A 27,988-nucleotide genomic window follows, 5' to 3' on the forward strand; every position below is an offset into this window, starting at 1 on the left:
AAAGACTGTTGAAAATTATTCTTGTACTCAATTTACATGACTTTGATATTGGCTTACTTCCAAATTAGCAAATAATTCCTGTTAAGGCTACTTGAAATATGGATGTAAGTGATCATATGTGTTGTTTTTCTCCAGTTCTCTGGGTTGCTACATTATGATAGTAAAAGTCTGTGTAAAGTGGAGGAAAACCATATACTTGTAAACTTGGACTCAGAAGAGGCTGTAAATTTAGCCAATCAAGTAAATTTGCTCTTCTCAATTTACATTCCCTTGTCAATTGGTCTTATTAATCAATATGATTGTGACCCCAAGTCTATGACTCTGAGTAATGAATTAAAATGTGTTCTGCTTTCTTTCTGTAAAGAAGTAAATGGACAGTACCTTCAGTAGGTCTGTCCTATGATGAAGGAAAAAGTATATGGGTAGCTATGGCTTTCTAAGGGAAAAGAAATAGACACATATTTATATTAAACTGAAGTCTGGAAGCTTAGGGTTTGAAGGTGGTATTGCTTTTTTTAAAGTAGCATCTTTCATGTCTATGAATGTCAGTAAGTGTGATATTAGTTATTATAGTATATAATTGGAAATATTAGATAGGTATATAAGACTATCAATTTATGCCTATAGCAATAAGACCATATTCACCTTCTTCAAATATTGATTGATTCACCTTCTTCAAATATTCTACTGTATTTTGACTATTTAGATTGTTCACTTCTCCATGAAGTTTGACATGTTAGGAAGTTTCAGGAAAGTTTTTGTTTATTTTTTGCTCAGTATTGAGGTTGAGGTATGAGTGACTTGTGCTAACCATTAAGCCATACCATTGAACTTTTATTTTTGACATAGGATCTCATGCTTTTGTCCCAGCTGGTCTTGATCACAGTCCTCTTATTCATGCCTTCTGGAATGACACATGTGTTCCACCATGCCCAGTTTATTAGTTGAGATGAGGACGGACTAATTTTTTGCCTAGACTGCCCTTGAATAATGATCTTTCTGATTTCCACCTCTAGAGTCACTAGGATTATAGGCATGAGTCACCATAGCTCATTTCAGAAAACTTTTTCATCAGAAATAATACACATCTAGGAATCAATATGAAAAAAACTATCTCTATACATGTTAAGTAAAATGAATGAATAAAATGGAAAACTATAATATTGACAGTTGTTCACATAAACAGCCTTTTATTTAATTGGTAACTTTCCTAGACCATTTAAGACTACTTTTAAGAGTTCACAGTCACACAGGAAGAATTTAAAAATTCAGAAACAGTCTTTACTTTGTTTCTGCTTTATTAAAATGTTGTTGAATGTTTTCTTGAAGACTTTTTTCTAAAAACGTGAACGATGATACCTACAACAAGACTCAGAAGTACCACCGCTGCCAGCACTGACAGCACCACAGTGAGAATATTAACTCCAGACTTGGCATTACTGGCACCAGGATCAGGACTGGGATCTGCCTCAGGGACAAACAAAGCTACTTGTGCAATGTTGGATAATTTTGATGTCAAATTGCTTTTGTCTACACTTTGAATGGCAATGAATATGTGCGTGTCATTTTCCTCTGAAATATTTCCTGGCTTAAATGCAAAGGTCTCCTCCGAGTTGGCTTCACTTGGTAACAGATTAGATGTGTCAACTTGAAGAGCATTGTCAAAATCGTCTCTCAGATCAAGCATATTTCCACTTGTTCTTATGATATACTGTTTAACTAAGGAAAAAAACAGTTGCAAGTGGTTTAGTAACTAAGATAGCATATTTAGCTTCCTTCTATTTATTCTAAAAAGTGTCACTTCTCTATGTAAAATATATATTTATATCAGCCTCACATTTTTATGAAAACAATTTTGACTACTAAAATAAATGAATAAATCTGTTATGGTTGCTTGTTATTACCAGTTTTTTTTAAAACATAGGCTATCATTACATCCCAGGCTTGCCTGGAAACCATAGTATAACTAAGGGCAGCCTAGAATTCACAATTCTCCTGCTTCAGCCTCCCAAGTGCTAGTATTAAAAGGGCCACATTGTGCTCCACTGAATTCTGGCTTTTAAACTCTGCCAGATGCATTACTTTATACATAGTAAGATAAGGTTATGTCATGTTTGACTTATTCAAAAGTATTAGATTATAAAATTCATCTGTCAAAAAGTATTTTTTCCTCACATATCCATTAAACCTTGCTTTTCCAATGAGTATCTTTCACTTACATCAAACCAGATGAAACCTTGTTCTTACCTGTTCCAATATCAAAATCATCTCCTGGTGCTGTCCATGTTAGATTGATCTTATCCTCATCAAATGTGGCATGAAGGTCTATGATTTGACTTGGAGGAAACACATCAGGCAAGGGACCAGATGGCACTTGTGACATCACAAATGCACCTCCAGATGCTGTTCTGCTGAAATTCTCCAAGACTGTCTGACCATCCTCATTGATTTCAGGTCTGGGTGGATTTGCTTGAACATTTCCTGCATTGAAAATTTACTAGTTTGAAATAGGCAAAATTGTGCATCCTTTATATAATTCACCTTTTCACTATTATAGAGTCACATTTTTACTCATCCTTATGACATAATCATAGCATTCCGTTGGTGGGAGACTGCTTTAGCAAGAATGTTACAGGAAAAAAACAATAACAAATATCTTTGGCATACTGCACTGAATGAAAATAATGTCACATAATTCAACATGAGCCATTTAAATAGGCATTTCATTACCTTCAAAATTATTTGTTAAATAAGAACATATTTGGGAAAATGGTTGCAGATTCCCTTCCTACAACTTGGACAAGGTCCTGTTCCCTCCTGGAAGTGGTGTTAAGGAATCTTTTGCTTCCTCTTCCTCCTCCTACTCATACTCTCACTTTTACATTTTCAGTCAAGGCTGGCAGTCTACCACTTTAGCTATACCTCCACTTCTGGGTTGTGTGTGTGTGTGTGTGTGTGTGTGTGTGTGTGTGGTTCATTGGAAATAAGAGTCTGATGGACTCTTCTGCCAAGACTAACTTTGAACCTGGATCCTCAGATTTCAGCATTTCAAATAGCTAGGATTACTTCTGGAACACTTCTGAATGTATTTCAATGAAAAGCCCTTCAAAGCCACAAGATAAAGGGACCAAAGGAAAGATAGCAAAGATTGCATCCTTAATGCTTACTATCATCATATTCTATACATATTTTTCTTTTGAGTTAATAAAAAACACCACATAAAGGTTCACTCTTATAGTCCATGTATTCTGAAAGGTATACCCTACCTCTGTGTATATAGCCTCATCACATAGTAGATTGTCTTATTTTGTCCTGACCAAAAACTGGCTATATTACTGTTATAAGGTGTTCCAAACTAACTTAATACTAGCTGACAGGCTTTGAGTTCTTACTAGATGCCAAGCAGTTTTCCAAAGCTGAGATTAACCTGAAGGCAATGATCTGCAAACTTCACTGTAAAAATGGAAAAACCAATACTTTTTTGGGGGGAGGGGAGTGGTCTGGTCGTGGGCCTGAACTCTGGGCCTGGGCGCTGTCCCTCAGCTCTTCAGCTCAAGGCTAGCTCTCTACCACTTGAGCCACAGAGCCACTTCTGGCTTTATTTTTTCTGCTTATGTGGTGCTGAGGAATCAAACCCAGGACCTCATGCATGCAAGGCAAGCGCTCTACCACTGAGCCACCTTCCCAGCCCGGAAAAACCAATACTTTTTAAGTTGTAAAATATTTGAAGCTTTTGTTATATGAAATCACAAATACTATTGAAGCTGTGACTGGATTCTATATATCATGAGTTACTCACCATTCACTACCCAGCCCGGTATGTATACAGCTCTATTTGCTGGATACTGAAAGCTTCTCCTGGCAGAATGCATTCCTCCATGAGCCCTCACTTTTAAGCTATATCTACCATTTTGTGTATAGGCTGTAAAATATCTGGAGTAGACTCCATCATTCTTGAAAGAATCAGCACCTTTTTATAGAAATAAATAAATATATTATTATTGTTGTTTAATTAATTAATTGTTCATTAATATTGCATGACTAGATAAATTTCGCAGTATATCCTGCCAGGACAATATGTTATTAAATTGATGTCTGTTGTGTTCTTTTGATACCAAAATATCTATTTAAAAATATGTACATATTGATATTTGTTTTTGCTTAATAAACATTTTAACACCTCACATTTCTATCTTATCATTTTATAAATAGATTTTAGTGCTCTTCTTACTATTTCTCTGCCCAATGGATTGCTGTCTGCCTACTTTATTTTATATTAATTATGTAATCTCTCTGTTTAGGTCAAAGGGTCCCTACTAAAAACAAATGAAGTTTCTTGGGGTAGCATTTAACTGTCTTTATTTTAAAAAGAAAAAAGACAGGTTGTCTCATCTTCAAGAATCCCTTTTCTCTCTTTATCTTGCTCTTGCTTTCATGATCACTTAAATATCTCCTCTGACAGAAAACCCCATCCCATCTACTATTAGAATAGAGATGCTGAGAAAAAAATAAACCTGTATTCGAATTAGAGGTTCATGGTGGCTATTATCCTCACGATACTGAGATCTGGAGGACTGAGCCATCTCCAATTAACCAAGACAAATCTGGGCTAAATGCAAGCCTGAAGTGGTAGAGATCCAGCTGCGCAAGCAAATAAGCAAGCAGAATGAGAATAAACCTCTGAGTTCAAGCCCCAGTACTGGCAAACAAACAAAAACAAACAAACAGCATACTTCAAGACAAATCTGGGCTAAATGCAAGCCTGAAGTGGTAGAGATCCAGCTGCACAAGCAAATAAGCAAGCAGAATGAGAATAAACCTCTGAGTTCAAGCCCCAGTACTGGCAAACAAACAAAAACAAACAAACAGCATACTTCTCAGCATCACCAGCATTAGAATCAGTCGTTAAATTACAAAACACATTGTCCTAAAGGGTTAACAGTCTAAATCAGACACTATTAAAACAAGGGCCTATACCAAGAGGTTTGTAACACTATAAATCTGAAGATGTTTACCTGTACAAATTTCCCCGATTACCTAGAGAAAGGACTCAGTGTCCTGTGTTTTTGTTCACTAAAGTGGGAGTATGCCTTCTCTAAGTCATTGCTAATACTAACACCTTCTTAGGTAAAGGTATTCCAATGTAGCTTATTCCCTAATTAGCTAAATGTTTATTTAGTCAAAGGCTAGGAAATGAAACAATTGCAGATAAACTTTATATAGATAAAAACATATGGGTATAGATGTGGTATAGATGTCTTATGGGATAACTGTAAGAAATATTGTTATACTTAAGGCATTGAGGTATACCAAAGAACAATTGGCCCAGTCCAGATGGAGATAAGATTATTAAATGACCAAACCCATGCCATCCCAAGATACTGATCTAAATCAGAAACAAATCAGAAGTGTATGGAATTGTTGGTTTCCTTGTTTCCTGAGCTCTTAACAGAAGCTTCATTCAGTTCCCATTCATGCCTACAGACCAAGAAGACAGAGAATGGCCTGCCTGCTCCTTGTTGCTCACCAGAAAGATCTGGAGTCTAATGCCCCAGATGTGGCAGCTTCAGATACTTCTGATCCTCTGCTCTCAGGATTCTGTCTTCATTGTATCTGTTGAGAATTCCAATTGCTTCTTTCTTTCTCTTTAAGGGGCCAGCCCCTTTATCTCATCTGCCTGCATAGGCTTTCACCTTCTCTGCCTAGATTTTAATCATGATGTCTCAACAAAAAAACACTGGCTCAGAATTTTTGACTCGATCCTCAACCTTCTGAATGAGACCTTCCTAACTGAAGGTAAGCATTGGCTAGGTAAATGACAGACAATAACAGTGGAAATACATCGTGTTTACAGAGTGCTTGCCATGTGCCCCTTTGCAGGTTTTGCCTGATAGAATCTCTTGCTGGCTCTGCCTTTCCTTTCTCACTTGCCTAAATTCTTCTGTGCCTGTCAATTTTTTAATGCCCCACATTACCACAGACCCATAATATATCCTAAGTTATGCAAATGTAGACTATGAATTACCTGCGCCATTGTCCAAAAGTTCCAAAACTTCTGTGTGTCCACTGTTTGATTCAATGATTGCAGTCACAGTGGCTCCAAGAATGGGTGTGTACCCTTGTAGAACTTCTGCATAAATGATCATGGGGTTGGGGAAGCTGTTAGCATCTTTATTCATTTTAGCATTCACTGTGATTGGAGGCACAGAAGAATTTGCTGCTCGGGAAGTTACTGTAATTGTTAGTATTTCGTTGTTTGCACTGGATTGAAGGCTATAAGCCCAACTGCCCACCTAAAAGGTTCAATGGGAATTTATAGTAAGTATCCAGAATCAAGCTATATCCACTAACCATTATGCAGCAGTACTATAAATGGCACACGTGTGAAATAAGACTAACAGGTTTTAGAAGTTTTAAAAGGATGCAAACTGAGGCACTTCAACAAGGATATTTAAGCTAGTGCCATGCATGGCACTTATATTCTGTGATAACTTGGCTGGAAAATTTAAGCTTTGAAGTTTCCCTCCATTTTGCCCTTATTCTTTGACCTCAGACTCACAGATTCTATGATCCTACTAAATCTTTTAATGGACTCTCTAGCTATCTGCACACAAAATTACATAAATTCTCATATTTCCACCTTAAAGTTCTATCTTCTCTTCTTTCATTTTTTTTCTACTTTGTGCTGTCATCATTTTTAGGATCACAGAGGCAATGAAAAGTATACAACATTTTATTTTAATTTTTAAGATGATTTTGGTACCTTTAGGTCATTAAACAATTTTTTCAGGTTTAAGAATGATTTTTAGAAAAATCTCAAACAGGCTGATTGCTTACCTGTGCAGTTCCTGGGATAGTAATATAAGCCATTTTGGAATTACTGTCCGCCATGAAATTATTGATTGGTGCTCCAATGGGATCCCAGAGAAATATACTGGGTTTCTGTTTCTGCCATGTGACTAGAAAGAATGTGTCTTTTCCCACTGTGCTGTCTATTGTTATGGTGTCATTCATCCAGGCATTATTGGTCAGTGATGATCCCTTACTTTCAAGCTGTTTAAATATATTTAAAACTTAGTAATTGCAGAAGATAATACCTTTTTTCTGCTTTTTCAAATTATCTTTAAGTAATTGCACAAAAGGGTTTAAATTCAGCTCATGAGGACAAAACATCTTGATCAATATCATCACCCCCATTATTTAGAAGAGAATAATTTTAGTCTTTTTCCTTTTTTGGGGGGGGGGTTGGTCATGGAGGCTGAACTCTGGGCCTGGGCACTGTCCGTCAGCTCTTCAGCTCAAGGCTAGTGCTCTACCACTTGAGCCACAGCGCCACTTCTGGCTTTTTTTCTTTTTGCTTATGTGGTGCTGAGGAGTCGACCCAGGGCCTCAGGCATGCAAGGCAAGCGCTCTACCACTGAGCCACCTTCCCAGCCCCAGTCTTTTTCCTTTTGAAGACAATTCTTAAATTTTGGTTCAAAACAAGCTCAAATATGTGGACCATTTCATACTTTAAATTTTTTTCTGAATACTTTTTGAGGTGTAACAGTTATCAGTCAGAGTTTATAAATATAGTTCTGAAGAAAGGAAAAAGTGTAAGAAAAGCCTTGGAGAAGATATATGGGTTTTAAAATTGAGACTGTGATCCTATTGTACTTGTCCAGTTTTGTAGGTACACACCCACTTTAATATTAAAGAGTAATAAGATTGCAGAGCAAGATTAGTTTCGTGTGTGTGTGTGTGTGTGTGTGTGTGTGTGTGTGTGCATTGATCATACTTAAATCTACTTTCTTGGCTATTTTCAGTGCATATTATTAACTGCAGTCTTTTGTATAATAGATCTTTGAGTTTATTTCTTCTATCTAATTAAAATTTTGTTTCATTTGCCAACTATCCCTAAACAGCTACAAGTAATTATTCCTTTTCTTCTTTGTGTCTATTACTTCAAAGTTTCTAGATTCCACACATGAGATTCATGTACATACAGCTTTCTGTGCATGAACTCCTGGGAAATCTAAAGTTTTCTACCTCCTGGGGGCTTGCTAAGTGTTCCCTTTTGTAGGCAATTCCATTTCGACTCCAACACAGTCCTCAGCCAAACCCAGCTTCAGTCCTATGTTGCTAACAGCTAGTGAATTCTTCTTTGAAACATCATTATTATGACAAAAGTCTTAACCCAATGTAATGTGGACAGGTCTGCTGATGGACCTGGGTTAAATTTGAATTTATGTTTTTGTCTTTTATACTCTCCATTAGGAAAATCAAAGAAAATAAGATGTACTAGGGAGAGTGTGTGATGTAAGCCTTTCCTCTCTAATCTAGCTGCCATAACTCAAACTCAATGTTCTTATCGATTCATATTGTAGCATGCTGCTAACTGGTCATTATTTCTTCCATTTTTTTCTACCTATCATGTATATGATTCCAAATTAACATTGCAAAAATTTGCTTGCTTTTTATTGCTTCTTTATTTAACATATTTCAAGTATAGGGAACAAAAATTTATTCCTACCCACTTCACACCCTTAAAAAATCCTTTCTCAAAATTTTGACCACCTCTTGCATATAAATGTCTCCTTTCTAGCTGTTTTCCACATTCTGCTCTTACAATTTTAATGTCTTTGGATGTGTAGAGTTCCCACCATCCATTCAAAAGTACTGAAGATAAAACTGGTATGTAACACTATCTTTGCCATCAATTATCTCTCCTTTCTTGTCAGTTTCAGGTTGTACTATCATCAGATTGAAAACATGACAAGTGACTAATTCTCTTTTAATTAGTTCTCCATACACTGCCAGACTAGACAATATTTTAACAGATATTTAGGGGAAATCTGTAGACCAGATCTCTGAACAAATCTGTACTTACCCTTAGCCCACATTCTCTAATGTTTGTTTTTCCTTATTGTTGAAAACAAGAGGATGAGAAGGTATGTCTAGGTGATAAGGCAAACTCCAATGTAGGTACTTGAATTGGAAAATTGAAGAAAAAAGTCTTACATACAGAGTCATGATGTGTGTGAATGGAAAGAAGAGAAACTTTAGCCCAGAAGACTCCTCTCTCACAGCTTAACACGCTTTCCCTAGGCCCATGTAGTAAAGGCAGCAAATAAGGCAGCAAATTAGCCCTTACCCCTGAGAGATCACCCCTTTGGGATAGCTTTGACCATATAAGGCAGCAAGACCCCTCACTCCTGGAAGTTATAAAAAGGTCATCTGAGACAATAGCGGGCACATGAGAAGGGGTCTTGCCCATCCCCTTACAGGCAATCAGCCTTTCCTTTGTTCTTCCTACCTGGGTGTCTGTGTGGTTTTCCTGCAGAGTCTAATTTACTCTAACAGAAACAAACTTGAATAATGTATGTTCTGATTTTAACAGTATGTGCTGGCATTGTATATAGGTCATAAATGAAAGAGCCAAATTTTATTCAATGTTTTTGCATCAAAGTATCAGAATATGATCACTTGAACTACCAGTGAGAAAAGGAATTAAGTTCAGAGCAGATGTGAGTAAAATAAAATGCAAGTGAAGTAAAATATATTGAAAAGTTTAGAGAAGTCTTTGGCTTGCAAATACGTCCTCTCAGTCTTCCTGTTTATTTCTAAGATACATTCCTTCCATTTCTAAAGTAGGTGTTGAGTTCATTCATTTGTCTACATCTATTTCATAGCACTAAAGGTAAAGAAAGCTTGGAAGCATGAACTTTTAGAAATGCACTAATTGGGGGAAAAAAAAGGACAGAGTGTATTTTTGGTTTGTTATTATTAGGTTATCCCTTGCCCGAATTTGATAGAAATAACAAAAATTGACATTTTACCATTTGTTTTACTCTTACTTGACTACTTAACTTGGTTATATTTTAAAGAATAATTTGTACTTCAGATTAAACTTCTTTTGGTGGTACTGGTGTTTAAACTCAGTGCTTTGTTTGTTTGTCTGGAGCCCTATCCTTTGAGTCATGCTTCTAGCTCTCCTTTTAACTGATTACTTTGGAGATGGAATTTCAAGGACTTTTCTGCCATGCTAGCTTTAAACTCAGTCCTGTGGATTTTAGCCTCCTGGGTAGTTAGGATTACAAGTGTGAACAACCAGAACCTGGTGCAGGTTACAGTTCTTATTTTAGCTAAAAATTAGCTTCAAGAAAAATATAGCACTCAAAACTTAAAATTCTGTTTTGCAAAAAAACTCACCTGAAGTGATTTCTGGGAAGGGTCAGCATTTTCCGATGTAAGTGCCCCAAAAGCATCAATGAGGCCATTGTTCTCAGCTACATCTGAAGCATAATAATGTTTTCCTCCTAAAATGCAAATTAATTGGTTAGGTAGTTTTGGGGAAAGTACTTATCACATTATCATGATTAATTACATAACAGTTGAAACAAGATCAAAATCCCAGTATGTGTTATTGAAAAAGATCAATGTCAAGTAGCCATTAACAGTGAAATGTTAATTTCAAATTATAACTATAAAGCATAAGATAGTACATATGACCATATAAGATGATGCTAAGTGAAATGAACTCCAAGACATGGACACAAGAGGTTTTGCTTTGTTGTTGTGGTTGTTTTTAATGTTCTATGTGATTTCTTTTTTCTTTTGTGTTTTCCACCCCCCTCCCCCATGGCTTATCCCCTGTTGTCACTGTCTTACCACTGTTCATACCACTATGAACATGTCTTACCACTATGTTCATACCACTATGAATATGTCTTACCACTGTTCATACCACTATGAACTAAATGAATACTTCAAATAGCCATAGACTACTTCAGAAGATGTTACAATTCCACATATATGAGGTCACTGACTTTACAACAGTCTTCTACATTTTTATTTAAGATACAGTTTCTAGCAAAGTTGACTTTTAGAGTTTCCAGACAAAGTCCATCAGAAATTTGGAAGGATGACTGACTGGACTGCTATATCGAGGTATCCTGAAAGGAACCGGCCCTGAGAAGATATAAAACAACAGCAAGGAGTTGGAGACAAGTCCAAATAGATACTACTTGGACTAGGAAGAAACTCTTCAATGGCCATAAGTGCACTTTGAAATGCTAAGAGTTTGTACAACACAACTAATACAATAAAGAGCAAATACATATGTAGTACCATTAAAGCCGGTAGGACCGTAGTTGATATTTATTATATAAAGTGTGTATTTTCTGTTATGTTTAAGAAAGTACTAGAAATACAATACATACTCCATTTTCATCAGGTCTATGTCTAAAATGACAGCCACTATAGATAATGGAAACTTTTTGTTTCTTTCCATCTTGAGTTCTTTTGTCTGAGCTCCGGTCCCCCCAACTCACAGTGCATGTATCACAGCTGGGATCCTATGCCCTGGTTTCCTGGGAACACTGTTCCCACCGTGTGCTTTGTGTTGCTGCTGAAACATAATTTCTGTTGTTCTTATTCATCCTCTGATCACCTTTTTTTAATATAATTTTTCTATTGTGAAGATACTGTACGGAGGGGTTACAGTTACATGAGTAAGGTAATTAGTACATTTCCTATCGAGCATTGTTACCTCCCCCTTGGTTTTTCCCCTACTATCCTGTCCCTCCCATCTCCACAACTCCTCCCTCCCACCCCTGACATTGTAAAGTTCATTTTCAACATAGCGTCCTGTACACCATGGGTCACGATGGGTCACCCTGCATCCCCATTTACTCATTCCGCTATATCTCTTCCCCTCCCCAGATTACAAAACATGTATATCCTTTCCTACTTCCTAGAAAATTTCAGCACCTTTTTCAAGGTCCAGCTCAGAAGTCATCTAGTCTCTCATGCTTTGCTTTTATTTTTTCTCTTTCTCTTCCTCTATATATCCTGGGACAATTGATTTCCCCCCTCTATAAATTCCAGACTTGCAGGAATGAATGGTATCTGATTCGGTATCTGATTCTGTGATTTGATTAGCAACTTTTTTTTTTTTTTTTTAGATAACTGGACTCTGAGCATCATCAGAACAGAGATGGAGTCTAAGTGAATTGGTTTCTAACTCCTGGCATAACACGTAGAGTTGGTACAGAACTGTCAACCTTTTTTCACACAACTATTAAAGGTGTGGGATCTTTGGATATATAGTTTTACCTGTTACATTACTCATCTCTATTACTGCTTGGTCAGCAGATGGTCCTAATGCAATAAAATGAATGATGGCTCCGCTTTGTGACACAGTATCAATGCAGTTCCTTGCAGTGCTGTCCTCGCCGTCAGTCAGCAGTACTATTTCAGACCCATCTATTTGAGGATTTTGCTTCTCAATCACCTGCAGACATTCCAAGCACAATTACCATGTAAGATCTAAAATTATAGGAAATAGAAAATATAGAGGAAATAAAAGGGGTGCAAAATAGTAGAGATAGAGTCTTTTAAAAAATCATAGAATTTAAAATCAACCATCTTCGGAAAACTTAAACTCTTTTCCCTACCTCTTAATTGCAGAGAATATTCAAATGAAAGTAAGTAGCAACAGGACTTTAGAAATAAAATTGCACCTGAACTGAATTCTTTACTAGAATTAGCACAAAACTGGGCATATTAACTGTGCTCAAAGACTACATGAATAATATTTCCTGGGTATTGTTTATGTTTTGAATTATTGTCCTATGAAGTTCAACATCTAGAACTCAGAGTTCCTAATTTAAGTCCCTGCAACAGAGGATAGAGAGAACGTAGCCCAGGATAACAATTATATTTAATCTTCTCTGATAGTTTTAACTGGTAGTGTCTTCTTTTAGTAACAGTTTGGGAAATTGATTCCAGGCTGAAAGGAAAGAATACTGAATTATCAGTGGCTCTTTTGGGCACAGAGTGGGTATCTATGTGTAGATAAACAGTGGAGTGTTTGGAATATAGAAATTCTTAATAAAAATTGGTATGTGGTATACATACCATCTATATTATATTTTTATATGTTTTGAGGCAAAACAAGTATTCTATGCATTACAAAATAGGGCAAACACTAACTGAAATGCCAAACAGACAAACCAAACAAAAGTTAACAAAATACTTTTAATTATATATGTCATGTATACAACATCCCCTTTATGCTACTCCTATACAAAATGAAGATCCAAAGTGCAAAATGAAGATCCAAAGAAGGGCTAGAATTTTCTCTCCTTCATATCCTTTTTGTGAATTAGATTATTCACTGATCATTTATAATTGGTCAGTTACTGAGCTATTGATTCAGTAGGAACCACCTTCATGGAAAGAATTGAATATTTAATTGTATCAAAGACTGAGGAGACATAGAAATGAGAAACAGACAATATATAGTTAGAATATTCTAAAGATGAAAAGAAATGATCAAATAGTATTTACTGATCAAATGTCATTTACTGTTCGTTATGCATTAATATGTTTTATGTATTTTGTAAGTTAATCCAGGTTTAAGATCCCCCTATCTCCCTATTACAACTCTTGCTCAATTTATTTTATAGGAGCAACCAGAGACACCTTCGTAAAATATAAATTGCCTCTCAGACTCTGATCTTCAGATCTTCTAGTAGCTTTCTGTTATGCTTAAAACAAAGTTACCCTCATATACTTTTTACCAATCCTTGTGCCATTAGCTTTTATTATTTCTTAAAATAACCAGTTTCTTTCCACCTCTGTCTCAAGAAAATTTTGTGTTCTCCTTTCTACATAAACAGTTGGTTCTTTCTCCTCCTTCAAATCTTAGCCTCAGTGAGTCTCTAGTGAAAATGATTGCTCTCCTTTCTCATTACTCCTTATTATATCACCCAACAAGATGATGGTCTACAATTACTGTCTATCTATGATTACTGGTTTTATTAATTTACTTACTCAGTATGTAGATTTATGTAGATTTTTAGTATGTAAAGATGGGAAAAAGAAGGATGTTACTTTTAGGAAAGGAACAGAAGGGCACAATGTCTATGTGTGTCTGACCATACGAAACAATATTTCCTGAAATGAATCCAGGAAATAGAGATGAGAGATTTTTTTCTTTATAGCGTTTTTCTTTGTATTTTGTTTTGTCTGTTCTTTTATATGTGTTTGGGGGTTCTACCCTCAAAGGGGAGGTACAGAAATGGAGGGACAATAGGTGAACAAATGTAGCAGGATACTATGTTGATACTATTTTGAAAATTAACTTCACAACGTAAGGGTGGGAATGGGAGGGAAAAACTGAGAGAGTGAGGAAAGGGGTGACGTTGTCAGAAAAGAAATGTGCTCTTTACCTGACTGTGACTATAACATCTCTGCACATTACCTTGATTATAACAATTAATTTTAAAGATGGGAAATAATTTTAGGCAGAAGAATTGCATGTACAAAAGTATGGTCATGCTTGCTTGAGAACAATGTGTGCAGTAAATTATTTGATGCATAGAGCATCACGAAGAGAAAACTGAGAGAAAAGGTCTGGAAAGACAGATAAGTGTAATGCCAAGGCTTAGGAAACTTTTGAATAATATCAGACTTAGAAATTCAAGACTTAATTTTGTAGACTATGAGTGGACAGATTGCATTTCTAAGCAGGAAAATAGGATAACTGATATTACTTGCTCAAGACACACATTTGCATAAAATGATTTCATAATATAAGCATAATTGTTCTAAGTATGCAGCTATATGACTTCACTTAGTCTATATAACAATCCTATGAGGAAGGTATTTCAATTTTCTATATTTTATAGATGAAGGTTAAAGAATCGAGATTAAAAAGTTTTTATAAGAGCTAGAAAGTTTACTTAAAGAACTAGAAAGTTGGGCTGGGAAGGTGGCTCAGTGGTAGAGTGCTTGCCTTGCATACATGAGGCCCTGGGCTCAATTCCTCAGCACCACATAAGCAGAAAAAAGCCGGAATTGGCGCTGGGGCTCAAGAGCTAGAACACTAGCCTTAAACTGCAGGGCTGAGGGACAGCGAGCACCCAGGCTGAGTTCAGGCTCCATAACTGGCAAAAAAAAAAAAACTAGAAAGTATCAGAGCTGCTATTCTGATGTCAAACTTCATCCTCTATGTCAGATGATAAACCCTAGAGATTATAGTGTCTGCTGCATAGACTTTAATAAATACATATAAATAATAATAAGTATATATAAACAATAAATAAATATAGCTGGGTATTGGTGGCTCATGCCTGTAAGCCTAGCTACTCAGGAGGCTGAGATCTGAGAATAGTAGTTCAAAGCCAGTTTAGGCAGGAAAGTCAGAGAGATACTTATCTCAAATTAACTACCAAAAAAACCAGAAGTGGAGCTGTGGTTCAAATGTTAGAGTGCCTTAAGCAGAAAAGCTCAGGGACAGCACCCAGGCCCTGAGTTCAAGCCCCAGGCCTGATACCCCAAAAAGTAATTAAATAAAAAGTAAAATAAACAATAAAATATATAAATATACATCTGTGTGTTCTATCTAAATGTCACATATACTAAAAGGAGAACTGACTCAAAATGGAATCACACCTGCTTTATTGCCCAAAATTTGATGGCTTTTCTAACCACACTTAGTATGACTTCATCAGGCTTATGATCTAGCAGTAATTTTATACTCATTTATTCCCTCATGGTTCATTCATTGATTCACTGACCCATTAAGAAGCACTTAAATTTTTTTCTTGTGTCTTGTTGTATGTTTTAGGATTAATTATGCTAAAATTTGGTCACAAGTATGCACAGCAGCACTTCACATTAGTATGTCCTAAAAACAAAAACATAGAAACTATATTTGCAATCTGATTTTCACCTTAAATGCAGAGTCAATTCCAGAGCAGATGGAAGTTCCTCCAAGAGCTACGTTAGGTAACTTTTCCACAAGATTGCTTCTTTCAGTGTTACTCTTTATTTGGATTAGCTGGCTTACAATAGTGGCAGTACTATCAAAGTTAACCATCCCTACCCAGGATCCATTTTCAACAGTTTGTAGCAGAAAGTGTTTTGCTGCTTGATTCATTCGATTGAGGCGATCACTGGACTGAATGGAAAAGAAGAAGAAAATAATTGTTTCTCAATGGTAAGATTATACTAGCTCATACAAAATACATGGGTAAATTGTATTGGTAAAATAAAATATGGTTGTATGTAGTATGTGATATATTGAGGTATAGATATAGATTATAGGTATTGATTGATCAGTATCCATCTAAGCTCCAGCTTTTTACTTAGAGCAGATTCTTGACTCTAAACACTTATAAATTATCGGTAAAACCTGGAGTAGAGGTTTAGACAGAATTTCACAAGTGAAATTGCCTGACTTTGGGGGGACTAGTTTACCTCTCAAAAAAGTAAAGCTTACCTTTCTGAAAAGCTCTAATATTCTCATGTTCGAGAACTCTCTACCATTTTGCTTTACCTTTGAGGCTACTTTACTCTTAATTAGGAAACTCTTATAATACTTCCTGGAAACTATACATGCTGATGTTTAGCACTTTGCTATTTTCTGTGAAATCCTGTTGCTGTATAGTTCATGGCACTAATCTGTATGATCATTTGCCTTTTTCTATAAACACTTTCCCCCTATTTGCTGAAGATTTTATTCCCTGTCTTCAGCATGCTGTCCTGACTCAAGTGTGCCATCCTTCCAGTTCTTTACTACATTATATTTGCTTATTTGTAGCTCATTCACTTCAAAAACTAGCTATTAATCACCCCGTGATGAACTCTTGGCCATAGAAATACAAAAATGCATCTGATAAGTTTCCAATTTCGTGAGGAACCCTCAATCTAGTTGGTTGAGACATGTAGTCTCGATGGAATATACAATAATAAAGGTATGCAGAGAGAGTGTTGGGAGTGAGGAAAAGGGTCTACAGCATCTTAGAAGCCAAAGCCCATCTCCTGAGTTCATTCTCCTGCCTCAGATTTCTGAGATTATAAGCATGCACTAGGCCTGATCTATGAACTTCTCAGGCCATAGATCTTTGTTTTCAGACCCTGGCCCAATGCCTGCCATTCTGTGAATAATAATCAAAGAATGAATGGCTATATTTCACCATAATATTCTTTATGACAATGCTCTTTTTTTTTGGGGGGGGGTCTTTGTGCGGGAAGAGGTCACTTGTACAAATAAACCATGTTAGGGAATTGTGCTGATTGAACTAGAATGGTTTATTACTGACTAATCTACTCTACCCTCCTGTCTCTCAAGCATTCTAGTTAAAGGTCCATTGTTAAGAGCAATTTCATATTTTAATCACTAGTTCTTATCTTCCAACTAAAGTGTCTGAAGAATCTCAACACTCTTAGCTAAATATCCATTTTCTGGGGACAAATGGGAAATGCTGGAGTTTTCTTAATTCTACTGGTGTCTTTCTTTACTATAATATTTTGTTGTAATATCTCAGGGTTGTTGACCATAGCAAGTGATGGTACTTTATGCTACCTTGCAAGTTAGAACAATCTGGATACATCTGGAGTTTCATGTGTTCTTAGCATTCAGTTGTTCTCATTCCCACATCTAGAAAAAGTGGACCCATAAACTTACACTCATACTTCCAGACTTATCAAGCACTAAACACACAATTCTTTCACTGGACCTCAGCAATGAAAAGACAGGTGAAAGGGGTAATTTCTCCATGGGTGTGGTCATTTGAAAGTCCTCAGAACTGCTGATTACTTCCCACGTACTTCTGTGCTGGCACTTTAAGTTTTGTAGACTTGGCGCTTCCTTATTGTGGTTGTTTTTATTACAAAATTCAACCACCTAAAGAGTTCATAAAATGACAAAATAATTATTACCATACATGCATTAAGAAATCCTTAGAATAAGACTGAAAAATTAAAATATGCTTTACAAACATGCTTTTTGTGAATGAAATGTAACTAATGGGAATCAATGATATAATAGATTTATTGTAAAAGTAATAATAACAATTAGTAATATTAATCTGCCAATGTTTGAAGAACTCTATATTAATGTATTTAATCCTCATGTCATCTGGACAGATTTTAAGATCAGATGTGTCAATGTTGGGAATGTATCTCAGTGAGTTGAGGGCTTGCTTAGCATATGAAAGACCCTGAGTTCAATCCCAAGCATAATAATAATAATGATAGCAGTTTTAAAATCACCAAAATCGGACATATCTTTTGACTTTTTTTTACTTTTTAAATGTAATTTTACTGTAATTATTAAAGTATTGTACAGAGAAATTACCATTATATCTTTTGGGTTTAAATTCAGGAAGCAACAATTGGCATACTTACAGAATCGATACTTTGCATAAACATTATGGATGCCTTTTCTGTTTGGTCTTTATCAGGGAAGAATTGACAGTCTTTTTCATACAACTTTGTGGTAGAATCAGTTCTGCATCTTCTAAGTGCACAGCTGCCTCCTTGACAGTTCTGAACTCTATTTTCCCCAGAGATACCTGTAGAACACCTGAAAAATGTGACAGTCTTTGAGACCATGTAGTCATTAACACTTTAAAAAATCATTAACTGCTTCAATTCAGGATGATCGTTGTATCAAGGGTTTGTTTTTGTTTTTGTCTTTTCCTGTGTCATGTACTTCCTTATGCTGACAGTAGGTTGAGAGTTCCAATCAAAGATAGAATAATGAAAGAATTGAGCTGGGACCTCCAGATATACATAATGCCTGAGTTCTCTGCAAGGATTAACAACTCTGGTTTCTTACTTGGAACCCAGAACTTCTTGCTGGCCTTGAGATTGGTAACTGCTAGGATTCATGATTCTGGTTTCTTGCTTAGAAACCAAAACTTCCTGCTTTCCTTGTGGTTGGTAACTGCACTGTGAGGGAATGAGGAAACATGAAAACATGTATTCTAAGTAGCTCAAAATTCATAATACATCTCTTTCATAGAAGCTATCTCCCAAAGACTGGAATAAGTCATAGCTACAATCATTTTGACTATTTAAGGGTATTTAAGTCCAAAGGGAAATGCAGCTGAGAACCAAGAATGAGATGTATCCAGAAGGATAGTAGAATAAAAAAGATGTATGCTTTGTTGCATGGAATTGGACAAAGGTGGCAGTGATTATAGCCAATATGCTAAAATGTGTGTGTCTCATCTTTTTCAGTTCCTGTTCAGGAAATCATGGCTATTTTTTTCTGTACAGAGGAGGGATTACAGATACATGAGCAAGATAATGAGTACATTTCTTATCAAGCATTGTTGTCTCCTCCTTTATTTTTCCCCTACCAATCCTCCCCTCCCATCTCCACATCTATACTTTTTGTTGGTCATGGTGCTTGAACTTTGGGCCTGGGTGGTGTCCCTTAGGTCTTCAGCTCAAGGTAAGCACCCTACCACTTTAGCCACAGCACCACTTCTGTTTTTCTGGTGGTTAATTGGAGATAAGAGTCTCATGGACTTTCCTGCCCAGGCATGCTTTGAACTGCAGTCCTCAGATCTTAGCCTCCTGAGTAGCTAGGATTATAGGTGTGAGCCACTGGCACCTAGCTACATTGGCTATATTTTATTCAGTCATTTAGAAGCATTCTAAAAATGTCTATGCTCCAAGTCTTGGTGAGAATAATGAGGCTATCTATATGAACAACTGTGATGAATATTTTGAAGCAGAAATTGGACATTTAGGGTGAATAGGTGGCATAGAAAGGGCCTTCACTGAAGTCAGGTATCATTCTATCTGCAACAAGTCTCAACTCTAGCAAGACATGTAACACTAATGAGATTAAGGGCCTCATTTAAAATAAATCTCCCCCAACCATTCTGCTCTCTTGACACCATAATCAAGAGGATATTCCTTGTTGAGTCTTTAGAGCTGCTTGATTTCCTCCTGACCTCTCATTTAGCAATGCTCAGCCATTTTTGTTCTTTCTTACTTAATGCAAATAACTTTGATGGTGTCCCACCCATAGACAGTCCATTTACACAGTGTACAACTTCAGTATAAATGAATTTCAGCGCCTATAGCAAGGAGGCATAAAATACCTTGACATTAACTGCCATTGAAGTTACATGTATGTTGAATATATAATCAGCTGCTTTAAAATAATTTTCTTTAAAAATAAAAGCAGCATTTGATATAGCATCTATAATCTGCATGTGGGCAAAAATGAAGAATGGTCAGTTGAAAGAAGTTAAATCAAGGAAAATAAGGCCAGTTAAAAGCCCAAGATCATCAAACATAAGTTAGAGGGCCAATCATACCTTGTTGCCTCAATTTTCTTTGATTTACCCTCGTAGAAGCGCTGCTCATCATTGTACTCATCAAAGACTCCCCAGCGGAGATGGGCCCACTCGTGAACAAACACTTTACCTGTGGGGAAACATTTTCAAATACATGTTCATAATCCAAATAGCAAACATTTTGTCTCAAAATTTCAGCGGCATACACTTGTAATTCCAGTCCCTGGGAGAATCTCAAGTTTCAGACTAGCCTGGATCATACAGTCAGACTCTATCTCAAAATGATTTTGTATGGCTTTTGTTGTTTATTTGTGAAAATCTTCCTTTAGTTACAAAATATATTTAGAATTGTTTTCCCTAAATCTTAATATTTATAGTTTTGTGTATAAGAAGAGTCTATGTGTTAAATGAAAATATAAAGTATATTTCCTTTTTATTCATCAACAGATTAAATTAATGAAACATTAATAAAGTATATATGACTATCAAATTAGACTAGGATTTGGGTTTTGGTTCTTGGAGAGCTAAAGATCTTACATATTGCAATGGCTTATGGCTTTCCAAACTTCCATTACTAATGGTAATTTTGTTGTATTAAAATACAAAGGGTAGGCAATTAGGAAAAATGTATGCAGAAATGCTCCTGAGGGTGTTGGTAGTGGAAAAATGATTGAGAAATAATATTGTAGATCACTTGGAATTTGGAGGATATCACAAGAAGTGATTCATTTCTGCTCCATTTCATTATTAATTACATGAAACAATTATTTTAATTATATATTAAGCATAATACTAGTTATTAAGAAATATTAATACGCCTTTGATTTGGAGAGGTTTTGAAAGGAGTCAGACTAAAACCTTATTTTCACAAGTGCTTTAGAATGAATGGAAGGATAAAGGTGAATCCAAAGTCTGAGATACAGAGAGAAGAAACAACGTCTGGCAATGAAATTGAAGAAAACTTCAGAGGAAACAAAAATGGGCAAAAGGCTAGCAATATTTTTTTTGCTACAATGTGTGTTTCAGTAGCCCATATGACCTCATATGGCCTGAAAACAGAGAATAGTGGGGTGGGGGTGGGGGTAGGAAGGGGTCAGGGAGAAGCAGTTGGGAAGAAGTCATATTTCTGTTTTAAGTCTTTGATACTTAGAATGTGATCTAGATAGTGTCTAGTTATTTCTTTATGTATTAAACTTTAAAATTACCAGTTTGAGGAGTTTTTTTCTAGGTACAATGAATAGAAATAGAATCACAACTTTTGATACTGAAGTTACAGGCCTTACCTAAAAGTCCTTCAACTCTATAACAGTTGAAGGTAAAACAGGAGAGGGGATAGAAAGAAGAGCAGGTAGAGGTGACCATAAGTTTGGACCCAGACAGGAAGAGAGGGGATTTTTGTTTGCTCAGTTAAAGCACATGGCAACTGGAGTGAGTAGAAGGGAATAGAATGGCTAGCAATTGAGAAGAATGGTAAATTTAGAAAATTTCTTTAGGAAAAGAGAAGGAAACTAAGAGGAGCCAATGAATTAAGTAATGTTGAACAGCACTGAGGGCTTCACTCAGACTGGAAACTATGTTTGTGGTAATCCGAATTGGTTTTTATAATTTTCTTAAACAATCTGGGAAACATAGTAGGAGCCAAAGATACTGACTGGATCATACCATATGAGGGACTTAGCACTGAACGATAGCTAAGGATAAGAGTGGTGGAGAAATTGAGCTACTGGCACTTGTGGTTGAAGTGATTCTTGGTCATTCCTGGTATAGGGTACAAGGATTAGAGGGAATGTGAGAAAAAAAATGGTAAGGAGAACATATGAAGGACTGGTAAGAGTGGGATGGGAGGACATAACAGAACTTTCCAGATTGGAGTGGGGAACTACTCTAGATAATGACTACGCTTGCTGAGTGTTCAGAGACATTTAAATACTCAATGAACAGGCAATAGGAGAGGAAGAAAGAGAGAAAGAGAAGGTGAGGGTATTCTGGGCCATGAAGAGTCATGAAATTTTTCACTAAATGGCAACATTAATTGGACCTTTGGGCTGGGAAGGTGGCTCAGTGGTAGCGTGCTTGCCTTGCATGCATGAGGCCCTGGGTTGGATTCCTCAGCACCACATAAGCAGAAAAAAAAAAAAAGATACAAAATAACATTAATTGGACCTTTTTTTTCCAGTCCTGGGGCTTGAACTCAGGGCCTACTGTGCTGTCCCTGAGCTTCTTTTGCACAAAGCTAGCTCTTTACCACTTGAGCAACAGCATCACTTCTGGCTTTTTCTGTTTATGTGGTACTGAGGGATCGAACCCAGGGCTTCATGCATGCTAGGCAAACATTCTACCACTAAGACACATTCCCAGCCTGTAGACCATTCTTTTAATAGTGATTTATATTTTAAAAATAATGGGCTGATGTTCTTTGGGACAAATAATCCTAACATTTAGATTACACTAGATAAAACTGCCATCGTAGTAGCCCTAAATGATCGGTTGCAGCCAGTTTCGTCTGGTACAGCCTAATAGATGGGATAATAATGTTAATGACTAATAGCCTATGAATATTGCTTTTGACCAGCAACTGGTGTCCTGGCTCCTTCCAGCTTGCAAGGCATCTGATTTTCCTGCTTCTACCATGAGGTTGATTAATATTCAGCTGTAGAAAACCAAAAACTTAAAATCTAAAAGTATGCCTTACAAAACTTTCTGAAGACATTGTAGATATTGCATTAACTAGTTGACAGAAAATCTACAAAAATTTCACAAACCACAAAAATGTACCATTTTGCAGTATATAAGCACCTTTGAGGTAGATCACTTGAGGTGACAGAAATAGCAAGTAGAGTAGGTGAAACTGGAACCTCACTGTTCTTGCTCTAATTCATGCACACTTACTCTTGCTCTAATTCCTGCACACTTATGCTGGGAACAGATCATTTGCTTGTTGCAAAATTAGATGTTTTAACCAAATTTCTTACCTGATTCTCCATACTCATTTTGTTTTTTTCCCAGTACAAAGTCAGGGGTGAAATGAATGTATTCCGCTTTCTCTCCACATTCTTTGAACTGTCTGGTGTATGGGTCATCTCTGCCTGGGATGGCAGGCAGTGCAACTATAACATCAGCCTGGGAAAAAATATGAAAACTTTAATATTTTGTTAGAAAGACTCTTATGTAATCATTTATGGCAAAAACTGGAGAACATCAGAATATAATCTTGTTTGTTGGAGAAGATTTTGACACTTACATGTGTGTAGCTTTCATGCTTTGGCTTTCTGTACTGAGGACTTGCCCTCCACTTCTCAGGAATTAATATAGATACGTTTTTGAAAAAAAATCTTTTTTCTGTGGCTTCAAATAGGTAAGTAGATGCTGTTGTCACCATTTCCTGTTGTCAAATGGAAAAAAATATGGAGGATGACCAAATGAGAGTAGACTTTCAGATCAGGGGTTCACATACAGAATTTCCCACTTTTAATTCTTATTATTGAAGCGAAGGTCTCCCTCCACCTGTAAGTCCAATGACACTAGTATCTGTCAATCTCCAAATCTCTCTTCATTCTGCACATTAAAGGATTCTCAATGTTTTTTCCTCTTACCTCAAAAGGCACCTAACTGCCTATAGTTGGTGATTTTATATATATATATATATATATATATATATATATATATATATATATATATAGAGTGATATGGTGATATAATTACATATAGTTATATGTAATATATAATTATTTACTAGTAATACTAGCATTCATACTCCTTTTTTGGGGGGGGGTCCGGTCATGGGGCCTGAACTCTGGGCCTGGGCACTGTCCCTCAGCTCTTCAGCTCAAGGCTAGCGCTCTACCACTTGAGCCACAGCGCCACTTCAGGCTTTTTTTCTTTTTGCTTATGTGGTACTGAGGAATTGAACCTAGGGCCTCAGGAATGCAAGGCAAGCACTCTACCACTGAGCCACCTTCCCAACCCTAGCATTCATACTTCAGGGTGATAGATTCTGGTTGATTTGGAGCTTAGTTTCCTTACCTCATTAAATCATTATAGTTGGCAGAAAGAATGAATTACAAAGGTCTCCTGTGTAAGCAGTTCTAAAACTATTTGATATCCTCACTAGTTAGAAGAAATATGACTCAAAAGCAGATTTAGCTGATGGTTTAGTCCGTAGAAATTAGTTTAAGAGCTAGCTGGGTGATAGTAGCTCATGTCTATAATCCTGGCTACTCATAAGGCTGAGATCTGAGAATTATGGTTCAAAACCAGCCTGTGAAAAAAAATCCTATGAGTTTCTACAAGCTGTGGTTCAAGTGGTAGAACACTAGCTTTGAGGACAAAACCTCAGTAATATTTGGAATATATTACTCAAGTCTATTTCATATTGATATGAAGATGAATAATAAAAATAAAACCAAAGTATGCTTTCAGTATGCAGAAAAATAAAAGTAAATAGAGAATGAAGAGAGTTTTCTTTAACAATTTATGAAAATGAAAAGTATTTTTATGGAAAAATATACCTTACTCCTCCTTCATTTGTTACATAGTAACTCAACTCAGATGAATCCCCAAATGCAGTAATTATAAAGTTAAACAAAATATATATTTTTGAAAGTCCTGAGGACATATCTGGATTTTTAGAGAAACTGCCAATGTATGTGTGAAATATGCTAATTATTTTACCAGATACAAGAGAAATACCAACCAAATTTCAATAAAGCTGGGTGTTTGTAGCTCATGCTTCTAATCCTTGCTATATATGAGTCTGAGAATGGGAAGATTAAAGCTCAAGTCCAACCTGGGTAGAAAAGTCTGTGAGATTCTTTCAAAAAAACTATGTAGGGGCACAACCTGTCATCTTTACACATTGCTTTTGAAAAAGAGAGAAGCATCCTTTAGGAAAGAGATATAATTCTTTTATCTGTCTTAGGGTTAGTGAGAAATAATCAGGGCTAGGAAGGTAGCTCAGTGGTAGAGCGCTTGCCTTGCATTCCTGAGGCCCTGGGTTCGATTCCTCAGCACCACATAAGCAAAAAGAAAAAAACCGGAAGTGGCACTGTGGCTCCAGTGGTAGAGCGCTAGCCTTGAGCTGGAATGCTGAGGGACAGCGCCCAGGCCCAGAGTTCAGGCCCACGACTGGACCAAAAAAAGAAAAAAGGGAATCAATCCACCTTAGCATTCTTAATATATATATATATGCTTTTTCTAATTCCTGGCAGGTCCTCTAAGGGTTCACTTCCTGAACTCTGGCCTTCTGACTAAACCCATGACTCTGATCTCACAATCAGTTGATTTGTATGTCAGCTGTGAGTCAACACACTAGAATCTCTTGAAAGAACTAGGAAGGGAACCCTGGATTCTTGAATAGCTCTACTGTAGGTTTGTTTTATACCAGGAAACATCACAGAGAAGCCTGACTTGAAAAAAAAAGAGACTATACTCAGGAGATTGAGATCTCAGAAACATGGTTTGAAGCCAACCCCAAGGAGGAAAGTCCATGAGGCTCTTCTCTTGTCTCCTATTAACTATCAGGAAGCCAGAATGGATCTGTGGCTCAAGTTGTGGGGTGCCAGCCTTATATGAGAAAGTCAAAGAATACTGGCCCAATTCCTGAGTTCTTGGAATTCTGGTATTATAGTTGGGTCAAAGAAGATGAAGATATCAGTGCTTGAAAAAGTATTATTCCCTGTGAGCCATCACTTCTGTGATGCAGTGGAGTTTATAGAAATGGGTGACAAATCTTATCCACAGACCTAAGCACAACTCAAGCATCAGGATCTCTGCTCAATGTCTAAAGAGCATTGCAATTTCAAAATTCCCAAAAGTTCACTCCTAGTTTTCCAACTGCCAGGTTTTTCCACTTAGTTTGTCTTTCTCAGTTGAAGATTATCTACCCTTACAAGTATTTAGGTTAAAGTTTTCAGTGCTTCCTTAATTCTAAAAAGAATATATATTCCATTCCACTAGAAGATTTTTTTCTCCCTCTGATTTCTCTGATTTTTCTTCCTCTAGTATGTCACAAATTTTCAATAAGTATTTATTTTAAATATAGATGAACCCAAGTACTAATTTACAGATGAGGAAACTGAGGACCAGGAAGGCTCAGTGACTTGTGTTTGGTCTCACGGTGTAATAGAGTAGATCCCCACCTAAAACCTTCATTTTCACTGCCCATGCTAGCATTCTTCTCACTGTAGCATGCTATATTCAATTTCCATTACAATTATTCACTTTTCTATAATTAAAAATGAAAAAAAACTTGCCCTTACCTGTATTCCTTGGATTATTTTTTCATCTTCTGGCACACTAGGGTCTATAGCAATAATAATATCTTCATATCCATTGTCATGCAGCCTAACAAAGGAAGCACTGGACCCCTGCAACAGGTATAGGAGTAAGAAGAAGACAAAACTTTTGAATAACACCATTGTTTGTCCTCAGTTGATCAAAGGATTTTCTCTGACCTATCTGCCGCTCTCCTGGTATATATACTCCTCAAAGTTATTGCAGTTGGCTGATTATGAGAGATTGACAGTCTAAAGGTCAGTGTTATGTGTGTAGCAAACTATGTAATTTCAGCATGTGCAACAGTTTTACTGTATATTAGCATAAAAGTGATCAAGAAGAATTATAAAATCTACTGAATATTTTCCTCTTAATATGTGTTATATATTATACAATATATATGATAGATAGATAGATATGTATATTTGGTATTGAGGTTTTAAGATAGGGCCTTGTATTTGCTAGAAAATATTCTACACTTGAGCTCCTCACCAGCCTCTTCTAGAACGTATTTTTATACTTCCAGATTTTGACTCATTTCTTAAATATAGACATAGACTTTATGTATTTTTAAAAAATATAATGGAGTGTCAAAATTAATAAAATCATAAAAATGAACAGACAGTAGTGTTAGTGTTATTTTACATTTTATAGAGTAACTTAATTATTGTCTACATTGTCATCTAGATATTAATTGTATAAGTAATGAAAGGGAATATAAGATTATCAAGTATAGATATTGCCCAATGAGGTAAATTTGAAACCTAAATTAAAGAATGATAAATTTTAGAACTAACAAAGTCAAATTATTAGAATAAACTATAAAAATCCTGTCCAGTAAAGAATGAAATTAATTTGCTTTTATACAAGCATATAAAAACACCTGGTTTCTAGCTCGTTATTTTTGAGTAAATAATATTAATAGTTGATATTTATTCAGTGCACTCCAGGACAAAGATTCTCTCAATCCTCACCAAAACTCTCTATAAGTTAAATACATGTATTATCTTTATAATGGAGAAAGTGAAGCATAGACAGTGTAAAACCTGCCATGACCTCACAGCTTGTGAATGTCTAGCATTCTTATTCCAGGCCTAAGGATTTAGTCTATTACAAGGTCATGCTATTTTAGAATGCAAATAATGTAGTACATTTTTTTAAGGAGTAAAGGGATCTGTTTAGGAATTTCCACAATAAATCAAGGATATCTTAACCTAAAGTAACAGCAGCCAGGGTGCATCAGAGGACACAAAGGAGGATTAAAAGTAGAAAAGAAGAAACTGTTTTTCAAGAATTCAGAATTGAGAATTGATACAATTTTGAATTCTTGGCCACATTCCCAAGATTGATCCTTTATCATCTGCATTCAGGCTGTACATCTTACTCCTCCTTCCATCCAATCAGTAATACTGTAAGGTAATTAACTGTATGCTCATAGAAGTGATTTGTTGTTTAAGATGCTGGATGAACTGTTGTACTGGAAACCCCAGGTAATCTGGGATGTCTTGGAGTAGGAAAAGGTATTGACAAATGCACCTGTGCAATCCTCTCCTGTTATGACTGCCCACCTCTTACTCAACTCCAGCAAAGTGGATTCCTGCAAACCAGCATGCTCCTAACATCCT

General features: G+C 36.3%; 1 protein-coding gene across 1 annotated transcript; it reads right to left on the minus strand.

Moving 5' to 3' along the window:
• Positions 1-1,300: 1,300 nt before the first annotated feature.
• LOC105991914 (calcium-activated chloride channel regulator 4-like) lies at positions 1,301-26,506 on the minus strand. The gene is made up of 14 exons (XM_013024665.1): positions 26,348-26,506; positions 23,332-23,472; positions 23,063-23,210; positions 20,112-20,220; positions 18,181-18,358; positions 17,459-17,677; positions 15,722-15,949; positions 12,097-12,274; positions 10,192-10,298; positions 6,838-7,053; positions 6,026-6,293; positions 3,800-3,970; positions 2,248-2,481; positions 1,301-1,719 (listed from the first exon to the last, which is right to left on the minus strand). The coding sequence occupies exons 1-14, from the start codon at positions 26,504-26,506 to the stop codon at positions 1,301-1,303; spliced, it is 2,775 nt and encodes a 924-aa protein (XP_012880119.1).
• Positions 26,507-27,988: the final 1,482 nt, after the last annotated feature.

This window comes from Dipodomys ordii, unplaced genomic scaffold (genome assembly GCF_000151885.1).
Source record: "Dipodomys ordii isolate 6190 unplaced genomic scaffold, Dord_2.0 Scaffold78, whole genome shotgun sequence".
In the NCBI taxonomy this organism is placed as follows: Eukaryota; Metazoa; Chordata; class Mammalia; order Rodentia; family Heteromyidae; genus Dipodomys; species Dipodomys ordii.